The following is a 20,055-nucleotide window of genomic DNA, read 5'->3' on the forward strand; positions in this document are numbered from 1 at the left end:
CAGAAATGTTTGATATGTTATACTATTGATTTTATTAGTTTACAAACAACATTAAACAGCACGTTTAGCCCTTTTTTATTGCTGTAATACGAACAGGATATTCAATGAAAAATGCACTACAAAACAGAAACTTTTTATTACATATTTGAAAGAAGCCTCACTGACAGACACAGACACACAGCAACAGACGTTTGTCTGGTTTCGTCGAATCAGTGTTTTAACCCTGTTGGCGTCTATTGGCTTGTTTTCACAGACTGAACACATTGAACCAGCATTTGTTGGGTTTTGTAATGTCTGAGAAGGGTCGTATTGTAATCCAGTGACTGTTGCTGTTGTCTGCATGTAGTGCAGTATGAATTGACCTTTATGCTAATCAGAAATGCATGTATTTAATAAAAAATAAATGATCCTTCAGAAATTATTGTAATATGCTGATTTGGTGCTCAAGAAGCATTATGATTATCAATGTTAAAAACAGCTGTGCTGCTTAATACTTTATGAAACACACACACACACACACACACATATATATATATATATATATATATATATATATATATTTATATATATATATATATATATATATATATATATATATATATATATATATATATATATAATTAATAGAATGAACATCATTTATTTGAAATAGATTTTTTTGTAACAGTGGAAGCATGTAAACATCAACTTTACAGTCAGTTTTTTAATGTAATTTAATGTTATTAATATAGCAATTTAATGTGGGGGAGATGCAATCTTTAAACTAGAATTATGGAAATTTTACTTGTTCATTCTACTGAAAATCCACTCATCATGTACTCTTCCGTCATTCTGAAGCTTGAAAATGCTTGTCCTCATTCACGTTCATTTCACACACACACACACACATATATATATATATATATAATAAATATATATATAAAATAAAATCAATAAAAGCAAAAGGCTGAGCAAATGATTACAGAATAAAAATTTAAGTCACTGATGAAGAAGAACCGGTTAAAGAGATTGTGAGAGGAAATACAAAAAATAAGAGAGAAGGATAGAGAAAGAGAGCGTGTCTTAACCCCAGCTGAAATGCTTTCTTTTTCTGTTTCACATAAACACAGCTTCTCTCTCTTTACTCGCCCTGCTCATATGTTTCTTTATACAGATTGGAGCAGTCTACCCTGATTGGTGTTTTTCTCTCTTCCCGTTTCAACCAAATGGGAGGAGAGATGGAGAGAGAGAGAGAGAGAGAGAGAGAGAGAATTGAGTTTGAAAAATGAGAAAGGGAGGGCCTGAGAGAGGGTGGGAGGCCTGCTCTTGCTCGTCTGTTAAAGAAAACTTTCTCTCACTCCACTTGTGAGTCACATCCTTTACTGTAAACAGCTCTTTCCCAGCCTCTTTTCCCTTCCTTAAATTACTCCCTGCTTCCTCCAAAAAAACCTTCTCTGTATTATGGAGACCCAGCATCACCAAGACCTTATCGAGCTCTTGAGTCCCTAAAGGAAGTCTACCTCGCCTTTCTTTTGTGTAATCTTCCTTTCCCCCCATTCAAATGCGCGTCCAGCGGGGACGAAGATTTGTCTAAATGGCCCGTCATTGCGGAGCATGCACAGTCAGCAGGAGTTTGATTTGCGCTAGGCTGCAGAGTGTGGATGGCGCTGTACAGGGGTCAAGCCAGAGGTCGCTGGCAGGGCAGGGTTGGCGGGGGAAGTGCAGGGACGGCGGGACGGTGGCTGACAGCCTGTTTTTTCCCTTCGCCGGCAGGATTGGACAGCAGTGAGCCCATGGTGCTGGAGCAGTACATGGTGGTGGCCAGCTACGAGCGGCAGGAGAACTCGGAGATCAGCCTGAAGGCTGGAGAGATGGTGGACGTAATCGAGAAGAGCGAAAGCGGTGAGTACTTCGCACACACTAGAGCTAATTGCCTTACCACATGGTTTTAATTGGTGAAAGCTTGTGTATACACAGACACACAGAGTTGCCTGCACACATGAATGCTTTCAGATGCTCAATGATCTAAATGTCAAGTGGGTCTTGTTTTTTGCCTCCACATCTTTTCTGATACATTCCTTCTCTTTGATGTATAACTCCTTTAGTCTTTGTCCTTAAGATCCCCCTGGTTTCCTCTTCTGATCCCTTCCTCTCCCTGTAAATCTACAGTTTGTTCTTGGCTCCACCGGGAGGTGTCATATGGACAGTTATCTTGGTGGTCGGCCAGAACCCCCTATAGATCTCTAGGATTGAGGCCAGATATATCTGGAATGTCCATGAGATAGGCATGATAAGCTTTTGGGTTGAAACATGTGCTAATGGATCAGGGTCACACCGATAAGAGTTCATGCAGAATTTAAAGATTGACAACCGCAGTGGAAAGTGTAGAAAGAAATCCTTGATTGTTGTTTTTATCCCTTTAGTTTCTGTTTTCCCAGATGAATGTTCTTGCTAATGCTGTAAATGTTCAAACTTAGTGCAAACTGTTCATGCTAGCGTATCTCCTGGCCTTGTACAGTAGAGGTTGAACATTGACTTTTCCAGTGTTATGAACTATTTCTGTAGGCATGGTTGCCAAACATCTGAACGTAGTGTTGTTTGCACATCCAGAGAGTTAGTAATGATTAAAAACAGGCTCTTAAAAACTAGCATCTTACTGTTGTGAGTAATTGTATCTTTTGTCTTAAATCATATGGAAGAGTGTAGGGAGGATTAGGAGGAGCTGTCAAGAGTTGTCAAGATGAGCAAAGATCCAGTAAACCCATTTGAACTTAATAACATCATTGAGTAAGACCAACTCAAAGAGAGCTTGACCTTCTGGTTTCAAACATAATGCTTTGTCTAAACTAGTCTAGACTCCGTCTCATAGGCCAATTTTTCAGAATATCTAGAGAAAACATTCTTACTTTTCCATTGGATGAATACTCATAGCTAGAATACTTTACGACCATCATAGAGTAAAGAGGGTAACACATTACAAGTAATGCAAAGGCTACGTAATCAGATAACTTTTTTCAAGTAACTAGTAGCTCATTGCTCATAAATTGCTAATAAATAACAAATAAGTAACGTAAGTTACATTTTTTTCCCATTTATGCACTGACTCTACTTCTGTCCCTGTGTTAAGAGAAATTTTGAGTAAGGATGAGGCACTTCCTTTAGCTTGAGGCTTATCAATTTCACTTTTGGTGTGAAAAAAAAAAATAGGTGAGAAAATGTCATGCAAGAGTAATGTGATGCATTACTTTCCATAAAAAGTAACTAATGCAATTAGCTACTTTATTATGGAGTAATGCAATATTGTAATGCTTTACTTTTAAAGTAACTTTTTCCCAAACTCTGTTCATCAGCTGTAAAAAAGGTAAATCTGAAAATGATTTCATTATTATTTTTTATAACCTTATAACTATTGTTAAAGTTATTTTTCTTGGTGTGACTGGCCTTTCATTTTACTGTAGATCACTGGTTTATTTGATTAAGCTGAGGACAGATTTTCAGGTACAATGAATATTACCCACTGATTTTGACAATTGGACGAGTCATTTAATCACAAAATGATTCAAAGAGATTCAGGCAAAAAATTCTTGCTCAGAATGTGGTTGTCCTTGAGTAAGAAACACTTGGCTTCCTCAGCCCTAGTTAAACTCCAGCTGTTTTACAGAGCAGACAAAGCATGACAACTTCACTTGGGTTGGGAAGAGATGAACCACGCAAGCCTTAACAGGATTAATGAGCTTGAGAAACAGAAGCAGAGAGTGTCTGAATGGGAGAAAAGAACGGAATCTGAACACAGAATCATTTAAAGGAATAGCTTACTCAGAAGAAATTAAGTCATACATGTTACAGCTGTAACGAAGGTGAACAAATGATGACAGAAATGTTATTTTTGAGTGAACTATTCCTTTAAATCAGCCTGAGGCAGCCTGGAAGACCAATTCCTGGAGTGAACTGTCTGTCCTCCGTTGATTCCAAAATTCCTCAAATGTTGCAAGCACTTACTGAAATTGAAGATGAGCAGCAGCAGCTTGATATCTCAGCACTAGAAGACGATTTCTTCAGCAGGCTTCCATATTTTTGCAATATAGTATTAAATGACTACCCTAGTGGATCTGTCAGAGGCAGCATATTTATTACCACTGGATGTCATTCAAAACCAACTTTTTAATGTGGTTGAAATTGTGTTTATAAGAAGCGATTGGCAGAAGCTGGGCTGCACTGGCTTCCCTCTAGGTCATGGAGAGGGAACGATGGAAAAATCCCCCCTGTCCTTAGTTCAATAATAGGCTAATGGATCCTGCAGGGCCTCAGAATCTTATAGAGCAGTTACAAAGTCATGCATCCCCAAAAAAAAGCAGAATGCATTCAAAAGTTTTCATTGAATGTCTGTAATATAGTAGATAACAGTCAAAGAAATCAAGAGTTTATAGGTCAGCATGCTGTTTTTGTCATTATTGTATGCTATTCTTTCTCAGAACAAGGACATTTTTAACAAAACCTTCAAATACATTTGATGGTTATTTGTGGAATAGGTAGTAGGCTACTGTATGTCAGTGGTGTTTACTACCACTGATGTTACACCTGGGATGACACATTTTTGACATGGCAAGTTTGAATATGTTGTCATCAAATAACTGCTCACATTTTGTCGTTGTTTTCACACAAAGCTATTATATAAGGCATGGAATGTACCGTAGCTGTTTTTTTCCTTCTTTTTTACAGTTCTTTTATGGTTCTTTTTTGAAGGTACTGTGAATAGTGATCTTAAAACTGTCCTGTTAATTGCATAAATGTCATGATATTTTTGGGAGTTGCTAGTTAGATGCTAGTTTTGATGGTAGAGCATTGTGTTAGCAGCGCAAAAGGTTGTGGGTTTGATTCCCAGGGAACACACATACTGGTAAAAAAAATTATAGCCTGAATGCACTGCAAGTCACTTTGGATTAAAGCGTCTGCTAAATGCATAAATGTAATTGTAAATGTAAATGTTAAAATTTAAATGGAACAAAATATATTTAAATGGAAAAGAGTTATTGTACTATATACTAGTATTCACAGTATTACTGTTTTTACTGTACTTCTGATCAAATTAATGTTGCCTTGGTTTGCATTACCTTTCATCTTAACAACCCCAAACATTTGTGTAAATTCTTAATTTTTAGTATGCTATTAGTGGTTATTCTAATGAAACTTTCATGAATCCACTGAGTATCTGAGCATGTTTAAATCTTAGATATTTAGTTTTTTCCCTCAAGGCTTCTGTGCTTCCTGAACAATGCTCTACTATGAAAATTGCTCTGTGCCATCAATATTATGAGGTTCCCTTCCATCCTATCGCCCCTCTCCCCAGGGTCCACTCATTCAGCCGGTAACCCCTGCTTACTGAAACAGAATCAATAGAGAGCCGCTCACGGTCTCGGGTAGACTAGTTTGTCTTGGCCTCGCTCCCTATGGAGCCGTGCTGAACCTGGACCAAAGGGTTCAAACTTTCATTTGCATGTTGCTCTGAGGCCATCTGAAAGGATCTTTATAAACCTGGAGCTACACCTCTCAGGGGTCTCTATGTTAAATCGATTAAGGTCATTGAGGTAATGTTCTTGATAGTAAGCAGACCACAAAGCTGAAACACCTGTCGTAGCTTTAAACATTTAGAAAATTAACTAATCGATACATTTAATTTTTTCTGTGAGAGTTTAGCAAGGAAAATCAATCAGTATCCAGCCTATCAACTTTAAAAGTAATAAAAATGAATGTGGCATGGAGACTGTGAGGTGACAATGGCACATACAAAGTTTGGTGTCAATATATCAAATATTTGCAGAGATACAGCCTCAGATGCAGTTTGGCACTGTGCCTAAAATTTGAAGCAACGCTGCTTATGAAAATGGTTTCGCATATTGTCACGAAATCCATAACGTTTTGTCATCACAGTCGAACAAATCATCTGAATCAGTTTTGGTGAAAATTGGACCCACGGTTGAGGAGGAGTTCGAAAAAGTAAATTTTCAGCATCAGCAAAACAGTAAAACAGTACTAGCCAGTTTCCTCAAGACATCACTCTGTTGTGTGGACCGGTCCAGAAATAAAGTCCAGGAACGAAATAGTATTTTTATGCTGATCTAAGACCAGCTGTTCCTGAACAAATCTCAACCACTGGAGCTCTTGAAATAAAAACCACAACAGTGATCTCAGATCAGTGTGCATGAGCGACCGACATCATCAGCCTTTGAAGTTCAGACCAAAGAGACCCCCGTCCACCGCACCGCAATTGTCAGATTACACCAAACCTATTTTGGCCCTAAGCCCAAAACCTGATACTCCAGCTTTTCAGGAAGGAACTTGAGTGTGACCGAATGTAGGCCAGACTCTACTGGCCTGGATTTTAAAGAACGTCTGCTGAAATATCCTTCCAGTGATTTCAGCCTCAGCTCTGTTAGATTAGTAATCAGACATATGTCTCTTTCTATATGACTTTATATTGATAGATAATATTGTAGTAAAAATGAGCGATTCTTTTGCTGTTCGGAATGTGTGTTAAATAAAAGCATTCTATTATAAATTAAAGATAAATGCTCTGCTCTAAAACCTGCTGTTCCTAACCATAATGGAAGTGACTGATTCCAACACTCTACCATTCAAAAGCTTAGAATGGAATTTTCAAATGGAATTCATTCCTGTGTCAGCAGAATTTAGTGTATTTAGAAGGTTCAAAAAGGACAGAATAGAATGTAGATATCTATAGAATCTCTTCTGAAAATACATTTTTATTTCTTAATTTAATAAATTGTGGTTAATTTTTTAGGGAATAATAAAATATAACTGTTTAACAATTGTATAAAGTCTTTGTAAAGTTAAGAATTTTGTGAATTGCAGAATATTTTTTCAGTGTTTGGCTGCTATAGTTCAAAGTGATTTTTTCCCCTCTCTTCTGTCAAGAATGATTCTGCTCTTTCTCTCTCTCTCTGTGTGTGTGTGTGTAACTTATCTATACAATAACTTTCATAATGTGTTCTATGATATACTAGAATGTTACATTGTTTCTGTATCATGTTCAAATGTTTATTTGCTACTTCTGCTCCAAAATAATAGAGTGAAAGGCACATGTATTTTTGCTTGTCTTCTTTTATTTTTTTCTAGCTGGTGCGGATAGAGGGAATGTGTGGTGGAAATGTAAGCTTTGAAGTTCAGGCCAAACATCTGTTCACTCTCTCTTTTGTCTTTGTCTTTTTTGTTCAGCCACTCTCGGCTCTTGCCTTTACTTTCCTCTCATTCATTTTAGTTTAATTCAGCTGTGTTTTTGGATGATCAGAGCTGAACATCAAAATGATATCACACATGAGCTCAAATCAAAAAGTGTCGTTCAGCAGGATATGGGGGCGGGTTGGGCGGGGGGGTGTGAAATGTCTGAAACCCATTAATGTTGGGATTGTTGGTGGTTACAGCCCTGCCTGTGGGCATTATGACATAATTCTCAAGCCTTCATTTTCAGGCCTTTAGTATATTACAGTCTACGCTGATGTCTTTGTTGAAAAACGTTCAAACGTAAAGCTAAACAAAACAATCAAAAACAGCTAAATGTGTGAAAAGCTGTAGCGAGGCATTTCATGAACCTCATAAGAAAATAAAACTTCTTTCATTCATTTGCGACAGCTGATGTCTGCTGTTTCTGTGCTCCTAGTGACAGCAAAGGGAATTGCATAAATTATAATTGTTTTTAAACTGGCCTTCAATTCTTCAACTGAGGAGGTGATCCAAAGCTCATACCATCGGTTCAGCCAGTAGTTGACATGTTGAAAGCATTGTTTTGATAATAGTGTATATACACTCACATATCAGGTTAAATAATCTATTTTTAGTTACACTGACTGAACCCTTTTGTGAATGCAAACCCACATATTCTTTCTTCCATTGAACATTGAAAGGACATGTTTTGAAGAATTCTCACATGGCTCTGTTTAAAACAACAAAGATGCATGCACACAATATCCTCTCTAACCATTGGCTGAGCCAGTAGCTGACATGTTGAATTGCTTAAACACAAGAATGGTTTTGATAGTTCCGATACGTCTGCAAATTAAACTGGAATAGGAGAAAGAATTGTAACGTCAAAACCAAATCTTATCTAACCGTGTACATAAACAAAAGCTCACATGACCTACTGCCCTACCAAAGTTCATGGCTCACAAATGCAGCTTTCAGAAGAAACATTTCTCAGAAGCAGATACACAGTTTTGCAGCAACACCATCTTTCTCAGAAGAGCCTAGATCTTTTGCTTTGAAGAGCAAGCCCATCTGTATCTCAGCAGAAAGGCTTCTGTTTCTGTCTGTTTTTGCGTGAGATGATCGTAACGTCCTGAACCACAGAGGAATTCAGAGGAGTACATTGTTTCAGCATTAAAGAAGCATTCCTGCTGTCTATCTTGCACTTTTGAGTGTCTTTTGTTTTGGTGAAAGAATTTGTTTCTGCTCTGTTAAGCAAGAGTTTAGCTTTGAAACTTGGCAGGCATAAGACATAGAATCCATCTGGGCTCCCAGCTGAACTCAGATCAGAGTCAGTTCTTCTGACTTTTCACATTGATGATTGCTTGACTGGAGGTCCAGTATTGGAAATGCCCATAGACAGTAAAAGAAATGGACACAGCGACCCCATTGGAACTCAATTGAGACAAGTGAAGCCCATTTTTAGCGTTTTTTAGCACTTCCGTTTCTGACGCGCAGACTCAAACGAAGCTTGACGACATCAGCAACCTGTCTGACAGATGTAAATGTTCTAGTAGCTGTGTGTGCAAACTGCCATCGTTAATCTTGAAGAGACGGCGAGCTTGAGCGGGGAGTTCTTTGTCGTGAGTGAGCAGGAGTAAGTATTCTGATTAATTATTTTGTATAGTATTTTAAAATGTATCACCAGTACGCCATATTAAGTTAATTGCCTGCGAGCTTCTCCTCCTGTCTGTACGGTAATGTGACAGAGAGTCGAGTGGTTGTGATGCAACCGTTAGCTTATTTTTACAATAACTGTTTCTACGAGGCCATAATGTAACATAGAAGGTAATGGAGCCCTTTATACATTGTCGTGTATCTTTAGAAATAAATAATGGACAAACAGAGTCTTTAAACGCCTCAGATGTAAAGTTATTCGCTGTCAAAGTGATGCCAAAATGAATGGGAGTCAATGGGAATGCTAACGCAAGTGAAGTTCTGCTACAAGATGGCGGCACGCGGCCGACTTCAACTTCCGGTCGACTTCCTTGCCGCCTGGAAATGCCCTTAAAAGTTGGTCACTCAGTGTTTCATATTGTCTGTTTTGTTTATACTGTTTCGGACACATACTGACACCTATTGGTGTGGATGCACCATCAGGCTAGACATAAGACTAGAGTCTTCATCTTACACTATGTGTAAACATAATTTTGTAAAAGTACTATTAATCTTCTTAGCTTTTAATTAAAGTGTTCCTCAAGGGCTGTACTGAAGCCGGATGAAACACACCTATAGCATATACATTAACAGAAAAACAAACACAAGCTCTGAATCCAATGAAAGCATCTTTGTGATGGCTAAACTGTGTGCAACCCATGGCATTTTACATTTTGTTTGAATTGACCCTCTGTGCTTGCCGTAGACGGTTCCTGGTGTGCACAAACAGGGAGACAGTATCTCATTCAAAGAGGGTCAGTCAGACAGGGTGGCCACAACCTGCTCTCAGCTCTCTCGCTAATTCATTAACAAATTCATACTGTTTGTGTGTGTGTGTGAGAGAAGAAAGAGATTAGCTGTGTCGGGGTGGTATAGATGTCAGTGTGGTCCGTTTGACTCAAATGAATCTTAAGACTTCTGTATGTAAGCACTGTTCTGGTCTGTTGGCACAGATTTAGATGAAGTTTTCTGATCTCTGTGTTCGTTTTCCGCCTCTATGTGCATGGCTTCCAGCTACTGGCATCACCATTAAGGTTTTTAAAATGAGAGTCTTTCTTTGGTGTTTAAAATGTACATTAATGTTTTTTAAATAAGTCTCTTATTCTCACCAAGGCTGCATTTGCTGCTCAAGAATCACTTCTTATTAACATTGTGAACAGTTGGGCTGCTTAATATTGTTCTTAATAATATATTTTCCAAGATTTTGAAGAGTTGAATGTTTATTTGAACTAGAATTTTTTTTTTGAAACATTTTAAATGTCTTTAAGTTTTGATCAGCATCCTTGCTGAATAAAAGATTAAGTTTGACCTGAGATTTGAGGGTAATTTTCTGGATAAATTAGCAAAAAAGTCCCCTACAGTAAATTTGGATTTAGTTTTGTTTTTAGTATTATGGCAATGCCAAAGTTAAAATCTTGTGGTCTTGAAACCACATAAACATGGGGGTCTGGGTCTCAAAACTGGATATAGAACTTGGTTTGTGGTGTCAGACAAGGCCAAAGTCTATTTCCAACACACTGAATTTGATAATGAAATGATTTACAAGAATTCCATGATTGTAAATGGCTACAAAGCCACTGTACAAAGGATGGTTTGAAAGAAAAGATGCAGTAAAAGGATATGGGGCCTTGATCTTGAAAGCTCTAGTGCATATTGCAAAAACAAATCTAAAAACATTTTACCGTTCAATAGTTTTAGAAAGAAGTGTCTTATGCTCATCAAGTCTCGATCTAAAAACAATAATATCATGAAATGTTTTATTTAAAACTAAAGTCTCTTTTGTCAGTTTCATGCACACACACGCATGCACGCACGCACACACACACACACACACACGCACACGCACACACGCACACACACACACACACACACACACACACACACACACACACACACACACACACATATATATATATATATATATATATATATATATATATAAGTGTATACTGCATATATGAGTGATGTGGTTGAATAATGATGATGTGGTTGAATAAATGTATTCTGGAGTGTACAGTATTCTGCTATAATTATTGGCCCTCGTTGGTGTTTAGAACATTTGTCGTTACTCACTTAATGCCTTGTCAAAAGACCTGCTTCTGTTTTACTCTGATGTCAGAGCTGGATTATTTCTGATTTATGATATCACACTGTTATGAACACTTTGTTACCTTGGCAACAGGCTCGTTCAGAAGGATCTATGTTTCAGCTGGAGAATCGTTTTGAATTTTAATCCATTGGCGTTCATTTATGTCGGCTTTACATTTTTATGTGAGTGTGCCAAATATGTGATTTTAATTCCATAACCCAAATGATTTACCCAAATGAACTTACCATGAACGTTGTATGGGTCTCTCTTGATAAATCATTAACTTTCTTTGTCAATCTTTTTTTGCTGCTTCGTTTCTAAAGCTGCTCAGAATCATCTTTAAATTATAGTGGAAATTTGATGAAAAACACATCATAATCCACATTTCAAAAACAAATCTAAGTGCTGACACTACATTTAACAAATTCAACACTTAGTCAGACACATGAAGAAGGAATCGAAAGACATAAATTTAACTGATGAGGTTATTTTGGCCCAAAACACAGAAGCACACAGATATTAGCTCATAAAACATTTAATGTTAGCTGCTAAGTAGATTTGTCAAACACATCCAACCTTCCTTATGTTGGACTGTGCACACATTAAAACCATGTCCACCCGTTTTGATATTTTATCGCAGATGTTACACAGGAAGTGTACAGAATTCATAAACACATCGCCTGAAACTAAATAACACAAATAAACTAAATGTTTGTGAGCCAAAACATTGCGTTCCTTCAGATTAGTGAAAACCAAATTTTTTTACATTAGTGTTTGTTTGCAAAGCATGGATGCATCATTTTCTTTTTGTAAATATAATATTTTTGTCCAGGTGGTTAAAATAGGAATATTTAATCATATGCCAGCTTAGTATTGACACTGTATTAGGTAAATTTGTAAAAAAATAAAAAAATAAAAACAATTCTTCTGTTATGTCTGTAGGCTGGTGGTTTGTCAGCACATCTGAAGAACAAGGCTGGGTTCCTGCCACATACCTGGACTCTCAGAGCGGCACCAGAGATGATCTGGACCTGGGAACATCGAGATCTGGAGAAGGTAGGACACAATAAATATACTCTCTCTAATACTTGTGCACAAACACTCATACCCCAAGAAATCTTGACCAGTTGATCAGTTTCACATTCACTGAACGATCAACACCCAGGACCTGAAATATCCATAATAGAGGATAAAATCTGTATCCCAAATATTCCTTGAACAACTTCCACTTGAAAGAGGTGAGGACTTTGGGAGTGTGAGAGATCATCGATTGCAGAAGAAGAAATGAAGGAAACAAAGAAAGGCACTCTTCTCCTTAATGAAAGTGTGGTTATTTTTTCTTTGAATCTGTAGCTACATAATAAATAAATCTGGGTGCTTCTTCAACAATGAGAACTTTTAGCCCTGTGAACTTTTTAAAACATTTAGATAGAAGTATATTACCTTTATTAGATTTATTTGTTTGCTTTTTTCTGACAGTATTTATTTATTTCATGAAAATTGCCCCCAAGTTTAGTATTGTATTTATTAGCATTATACAGTATGGTTAAAATGACAGTGGCCTTAAACATTTCATAATAAAAAGGCCTGCTTCATAGCTAGCATTTTATATATCATAAACACACAAAACTAAACCACATTCTCTCTGTTTGTATAATTTGCACTCATAATTTTCGAATGAATCCATGAAATGAAACATTTACTGTACATGGTTGACTCATTCACCATAAGATCCATAACATGTATTTGCAAAATAGATATGGTGCATTTACATTAATGTCAACTTCAGTAAAATCAATTCCTGGAACATAAATTGTCAGAAATTGAGGAAACATCCATTTGTTTCGCATTATGAAACACACATGAAGAACCGTCACATTATAAAAATGTCCTCCTCTAATGTCGTCTATCATCTGCAGCCATCAGCATTCACTGGGTTGAGTTTCCTATCTAAGCCAACAACATTTTTAGCTGCGTCTTGAAAAGAAAGTGACGTGACATTCAGCCAAGTATGGTGACCCATACTCAGAATTCGGGCTTTGTATTTAACCCATCCAAAGTGCACACACAGCAGTGAACACACACACACACTGTGAACACACATCTGGAGCAATGGGCAACCATTTATACTGTGGCGCCCGGGGAGCAATTTGGGGTTTTTTATTGCTTTGCGCAAGGGCACCTTAGTCATAGTATTGCCTGCCCAAGATTCGAACCCACAACCCTAGGGTTAGGAGTCAAACTCTCTTACCACTAGGCCACAACTTCCTCTATATATGCCACTGAAAGACTCAATGTTTAAGATTAGGAGATAAAGCTTTCGCCACTATCTTTGTCTGAGATGGATCGATACATCCTCAAACATGCACACAATTTATTGATCCCCAAGGGGTGATTTACTGTACCATCCCGTTTGGCAACAACGGCTTCATTTCTGGATGTAGCTGCAGTTTTTTTTTGTTTTTGTTTTTTCAGGATGATCTTTATTTGAACTAGACCATCTTTCATTTTATCTATGGAGTTGATAAGTGGTAAAACTTATTATGAAGTTTCCATTCTGTAACACAATAAAAATTCAAAACACCGTACATTTTTTAGACTTCACACATCACACAGTTTAACACGTGCCACTAAAATCTAATAACACGTGTATTAATCCAAGTCCTCCTTTGCTTTGCCACCATCATTGTTCAAGCCAAGAACCATCCTAACCTTGTCTCTCATGTAATAATGTGTCCATTACACTAATACCAGTGTTCCTCTTGGGTTGTTTATGTTGAGTTTTTCCTGTCTCTGTTCTTTTTCTGCTGTCTTCATTCATCCGTGTCAGTTACTAAGAGACGTAAGGCTCATCTGAAGAGGCTCGACCGGAGATGGACGCTAGGGGGAATAGTCAACCGCCAACAGAGTCGAGGTGAACACACATGCAATCACGCATGCCTGCATAGACTGATCACATGCAAGCACTCAAGTGTGTGACCAATTTGCATGGTGCGTTTGTGTGTTTGTGCAGGTTTACAGTGATTCGCTTACCTTTCTCGCTAACCTTTAGAAACCTAAACGCTCTTTCTGAATCCAACTTCAGGATCTGGCTCCCAAAGCATGCTGGGTGGCCTGTTTCATATGCAAGCCATCATAAAATCTTTATTATTCTTTGCTTTATGTCTCTGCTTGTGATTAAATGTGCATGCATTCAAAAGGAGATAACTAAGTGTGATTTTAGATGAAGAAAACCGTTTTAAAATGAAGCCAATTAGTTATTTTTAAGATGACTGGTTTAGAAGAATATAATAATTGTGAAATATTGTAGTCTAGTATCTAGATTAGAAATTTCATTTTTGTTTTTTCTCAGAATTTTTCTTGTTTGGACCCCCATTGACTTCTGTTGAATAGAAAGGAACATTCTTTACATTTTTTGTTGGTGTTCTGTCAAAGTGTTCTGCCAGAATGCTGAAGTCAGCCGAATTTAGTCAGGTCTGGCATCCTGCAGTTTGGCTACAAGTCAAATAATTGATATAAACAGTGCATAAACTCCAGGTAGAGGATGAGCTGAATCATGCATGAGGTTTGACCTTTCAAAATCACAATGTTTGATTCTAAACACCTAGACCTCAGATGAAGATTAATGTCCAGACCTTAGGTGGAAATGTGTGTTTGTATGGTGAGGAGTCTCTTTGGAGATACGCTGTTTCATGTTGAGTCATAAGAAGAATGGACCTCCAAGCTTTAGAATTGTATTTCCCGCAGTCTGTGTACACTTGGAGTGCGCTAACATGCTGTGGACACCATGAACATGGCGCTCTGTAGAGCATGCTGGATCTGGAATCGGTGGAAGCACATGCTAAGAGCTTTTCCGTGCTGTGTTCGTTGGCAGGTGGATGAATGGGAGTGGATGAAAATATGAAATCCCTGATCTTATGGGATGAGTTATGTTAAGTCTGTTCAAATGTCTGTCCTTCTGTAAGAGATGTCTGTCCTTCATTTCCTGTTAACTGGTGTTTTGGATGAATTCCTGGTCAAATTTGAAATGGATTGTTTTTCTCTTCTCTTTTGATAGGACCTCTGGTTTCAGATTAAATGTTACACTGTTACAGTAACTGTGTGGCTGTCTTTTCCTCATTATTTTCCCTCACTTTGTTCTGCATCATAGGAGAAGTTGTTGAAAACCACAGTGGAAAGTGTCATTGGCTCGCTGTGTGTGACTGCATTTAATCCTCTTATGTTTTTACTGTATACATACTAATGAGTCGGAGAGCACTACAGATGATCCGGAGACAAAAAGCAGCCAGTGGTTTCAGAGGGAATGTTTCTCCATAAACACAAATTGCAACCTTCAAAACAGGTCAGAGGTAGTGACTGATTCCAAGAGGTTGCTTAAAAGACGCTAAATATCTTGGATAAATAAAAAAAATCACCTTGGAAAAAACACAACGCAATGGTTTCCAAACAGCAGAGGTATTGGATCCTCAGTTGCTACTAAGAAAGTTCTAACAAAATACATTTGAGTCTTGACGAAAATTCTGTCGTTTACTCACCCGAATGACGTGACATACAGCCAAGTATGGTGACCCATACTCAGAATTCTGCATTTAACCCATCCAAAGTGCACACACACAGCAGTGAACACACACACACACACACAGCAGTGAACACACACAAACCGTGAACACACACCCGGAGCAGTGGGCAGCCATTTATGCTGCGGCGCCCGGGGAGCAGTTGGGGGTTCGGTGCCTTGCTGAAGGGTACCTTAGTCATAGTATTGCATAGTATTGCCAGCCCAAGACTTGAACTCACAACCTTAGGGTTAGGAGACAAACTCTAACCACTAGGCTACAACTTCCCCATGCTCCTAACCAGTATTATTTAATTTTAAATTTTTAGGTACTGCACTTTCATATTCTACAGAAAGGGATGTTAGGCAATATTGCTTTTTTCCATATAGTAAATGGGGACCAAGAGCTGTAAGGCTCCAGAAATAACAAAAATACACCATGAAAGCACCATCAAAGTCATGATTTTGAATATTTTATAAGTGGATAATGACTTACATTTCTGTCTTTTCCTCGGGCAGTATTATTGTATGGCTGAAGTACACTCGGAATATAGCACAAAAAGTTGGTCCTTTTTGTCATTTCTGGAGCTTGAAATAACATGGTCTCCATTCACATTCAATCAGCCACATCAGGATTTTGCTAAGCTTCTCTTTTACTGTTATACGGAAAAAGAAAATTGCCAAGGGTTCAGCAAGATAAAAGGGTGAGCAAATGAAAAATTTTCATTTTTGGATGAAGTGTTAAAGTGTAGAAATCAGCTCATATGTAGACATTTAGCCTGCAGGATCTAGTAAGGCCTTTGATTAGTTTGAATTGAAGAAAGCAAGCAAGTTTTCAGAAAGATCAATATAATAGCTAGAATGATCTGTGTCTGCTATCTGTCTCTCTTTTAACTATTTTGAACACATCACAGTGGTTTTAGGTCACCGAGGCTGAGGGAGAAAATGCCTTTGTTGACGTGCTCCACAAGTGTATGCAAAACTGAAGTAATGTGTTCTGGAGCCACCTGACTTTTTCCACCATCTAGAATCTCAGTTTTGGCTCTTGCATTTTTACCCTGACATCTCTCGCTCCTGTTGATCTTTATTTATTCACACTATGACTTTCTTCTGTGGAACTCAAATGGAGATATCTGTGATCAGTTCTTCAAAATCTTGTTTATTGGTGGTTTTAGGTCAGAAGTTCAGGATGAGAACAGCAAAGGGGAAGTTTCTTCTTTGTCATATGCTCAATTATCAGATTTTCCCAGCTTGTCTGCTGCTGGGAAAGCATTAAGTGTTGAAAGAGAGTGACTAACCGCCCTGACCTGACCTGCTGCTGGCAGACTAAGTTATTCACTACTTAGAAAAACTAGATATAAGATATTCACCTCTTTTTCTGTTGTTTTTCTGTTTCAACAATTCTCCCAATATTAATATCTTTTAGCAGAACTGTTTTTATTTCTCTTTTGCTTTCTTTCCTTTGCAAAATGTATAGCATTACTCTGAGCAGACTGTAGGCTATAATGGCAAAGAAAAAAAAACATCTGATTTTCTTAACTGTAATAAATAATAATATATAAATAAATAAATAATAGTGATATTATTTACATTTTGGTTATTATTATTATTATTTATCACAGTAGTATTTGTTGTCGTACCATTAATATATGCTGAATAAAAAAACTGAAGAACTGAAATGTCCAGATGCATTAAGGTAATTGTATTTTGGGGGAAATCATGGCGGGAAATTGTCACAATAATGCAACAGTGCTACAGGAGAAAAGGCTTCACGTTTGTAATGCAAATTATAATTAAAATATAATTAGTGCAAATGCAAAATATTGGCCTGGATCTGGACATGTTTGTGATTGATTGACCCTGCGATGTATTTCCTATGGAGTTCCAGCATTATTATGGTCTCTATTGGTTCCATTAGTCCCACTGTCTCCGGGAGGGTTTGTTAATGTTAATATTAATGACGAATTGTGAGATGATTGTGTTATTATGCCTGTGGTGAATGGTGATTGTTGGAAGGGTCTTACTGCAAACTTAGCGGTTTTGCTTCTGCTCTGTTTCCCTAAAGAATGCCCTAAAATGTGTAAGTTTGAAAGTTAGCAGTTGAAACCATTTGTCAGCCTCTTTCAGACCGCAGAAAAGGCAAAGGCCCAAGTACGAGAAAGACAGAGAGAGAGAGAGAGAAAAACCTTTCTCATTCTTTTCCCTAATCTGTCTTTTTAGAGGAGAAATATGTCACTGTCCAGGCATATACCAGTCAGGGAAAGGATGAGATCGGGTTCGAGAAAGGAGTAACCGTGGAGGTCATCCAGAAGAACCTGGAGGGATGGTGGTACATCAGGTAATCAATCTGGACCTCAAACCTTAAGGTGGTAGGTTGTGGAAATGTTTTTCCTCATTGCAACATGATTTACATGTAGTGTGTGTGTGTGTGTGTGTGTGTGTGTATACATTAGTTACATCAGTGTGTATGTGACATCCGTTTTACATCAGGGGAGATATGTGTCCATAAAGAGCACTAGGACATCTTAAAACATTATGCTGACCTCTAGTGGTCAGTATGAGAATGGTTAATGCATGGAGTGATATACTTGAATAGTTCTTATTATTTATTTCCCTGACTGGAAAGATAATACTTCTACTAATGTGTTGCAGGTATCAGGGTAAAGAGGGCTGGGCCCCAGCCTCATACCTGAAAAAACTGAAAGATGACCTTTCCCCAAGGAAGAAGACGCTGACAGGCCCTGTTGAGATTATCGGAAACATAATGGAGATCAGTAACCTCCTCAGTAAGAGGGCTGTAAGCGAGAAGGACATTCAAACTGACGGAGAGGCCATCAGCCCTGAGCGCCACATCTCCAAAAGTGAAATCAGTTTACCTATCACACATGCCCCAGAGGCTGGAGTGGCACCCACAGTGGTCGCTGGTTTGGGAATGAACTCTGGATCTAGCGCCGCCCTACAGGAGAACAAGAGCAGGACAGAGTCGGGGTCACCTGCCATAGCCCGGGTGGCACCACACAGAGTTGAGATAGGTGAGAAAACAGTTGGGTTATGACATGTTTAACTAGATTTATACTGCACTCACATGTTCAGAATACACTGTAACTCAAAGTATTTATTCATCTTAAATCACTTAAAAAAATAAAAAAAAAAACACCTGAGTTTCTGTAGTGATTATAGTACAATTTTATTATATTATTTTTTAACCAAAAAAAAAAAGAAATACTGCAAACTGAACATGATCATTTTTTTCTATATTATGTTATGATTATATAGCCTTATTTTCCTGTTATTTTTGCACACAGGATTTGATGCCATAGGTAACATTTCTTTGTGGTAAATTTATGTTTCCTAACATTTTGTCTGGGTGTTGTGTACCTTGACAGTGACACATCACTGTCTCTGTTGCTCAGCATTCAGCGAATCAACTGCTGTTTGCTTGCTATTTGTTTGTTCATGTGTTTACTTATTTATTTGTCTAATGCCAACACTACACAGTACAGCTGAAAGAAATCTCATAGTGCTGTACTGCTCACGTTACATGACTTTCATTCTTGTAAATTTTTTTTTGTTGTGGATGCTACAATGCACACACTATTATTCCACCTTAACAGGTTCTTAACAGACGCCACACAATCCCCAGAAATCCTGGTTTTGGTCAAACCTCGCAGTGACTGATGTGACTGCAGTTTATGTTGTATGCATGGCACTTTGTGCTAAAAACCTGAAAAACTAAAAAAGTTTTCTTATTGGCTATTGCTTAATATTCTCACTACTTCATAACCAGAACACACTCCATACAATATTTCCTTCAAAAAAAAAAAAATCTCTTTCTAAAAATATGCTTGTTGTGAACGCATGCTTGAGTGTTTTGGAACATGTCTCTAAACTTATCGTTCATAATGAGGTTTACTGATGGCACTGTAATCCAGTTTGGATCCAGTTTCCACAAGGAAAACTGTGAACTCTCCTAATTTGATTACGATACAGTAATATTTGCTGTATTGAGCTGAGAGACAGTTAATAACGTTTTGTATTCAACTGGCAGGATCTCCAAACCTCAGACATAAACCTCCTCCTCGAAGAGATACAAATCTGGTAAGTTAAGCAGACCAAATTCTTTTACAATTATTTCAAATTCATAGAGAGCAGCTTTTACTTATTAGACAGAACTGTCTTTTCTCTTCAATACTTAAGGCATTCCAGTTACCGAAACCTCCAGAGGCCCCTACAGTGGAAGCAGAGTACTACACCATAGCAGAGTTTCAATCCAGTATCTCAGATGGCATCAGCTTCCATGGAGGACAAAAGGCTGATGTAAGGCAGATTTATTCATACTATAATGATTATTTTATTTAAAAAAATTAACATGAACATCTTTTGACTAATAAAAATATGAAAAGGTAGAAATACACAGCGGAGTCAAAACACTTCAGACTACATTGACTATAGTATTTATTTATTTTCACCTTAATGAAAACTTTTTTTTATTTTTTTATTAAAAAATTCAAACAATTTT

The 20,055-nt window shown here is 37.7% G+C and overlaps 1 protein-coding gene across 5 annotated transcripts in view; it reads left to right on the top strand.

Moving 5' to 3' along the window:
* LOC113069365 (SH3 and PX domain-containing protein 2A-like) overlaps window positions 1–20,055 on the top strand; it is a 78,953-nt gene that overhangs the window by 55,093 nt on the left and 3,805 nt on the right. For 2 of the 5 annotated variants that reach the window (XM_026242434.1, XM_026242583.1), the window contains 8 exons: window positions 1,753–1,881; window positions 11,924–12,037; window positions 13,812–13,895; window positions 17,757–17,874; window positions 18,189–18,568; window positions 18,842–18,856; window positions 19,585–19,634; window positions 19,734–19,853. In XM_026242434.1, the coding sequence (XP_026098219.1) occupies window positions 1,753–1,881; window positions 11,924–12,037; window positions 13,812–13,895; window positions 17,757–17,874; window positions 18,189–18,568; window positions 18,842–18,856; window positions 19,585–19,634; window positions 19,734–19,853 (1,010 nt within the window). The remainder of the gene's footprint in view (window positions 1–1,752; window positions 1,882–11,923; window positions 12,038–13,811; window positions 13,896–17,756; window positions 17,875–18,188; window positions 18,569–18,841; window positions 18,857–19,584; window positions 19,635–19,733; window positions 19,854–20,055) is intronic. The other 3 variants (XM_026242519.1, XM_026242656.1, XM_026242731.1) reach the window with 2 other exon arrangements.

Source organism: Carassius auratus, chromosome 1 (assembly GCF_003368295.1).
Source record: "Carassius auratus strain Wakin chromosome 1, ASM336829v1, whole genome shotgun sequence".
NCBI lineage: Eukaryota > Metazoa > Chordata > Actinopteri > Cypriniformes > Cyprinidae > Carassius > Carassius auratus.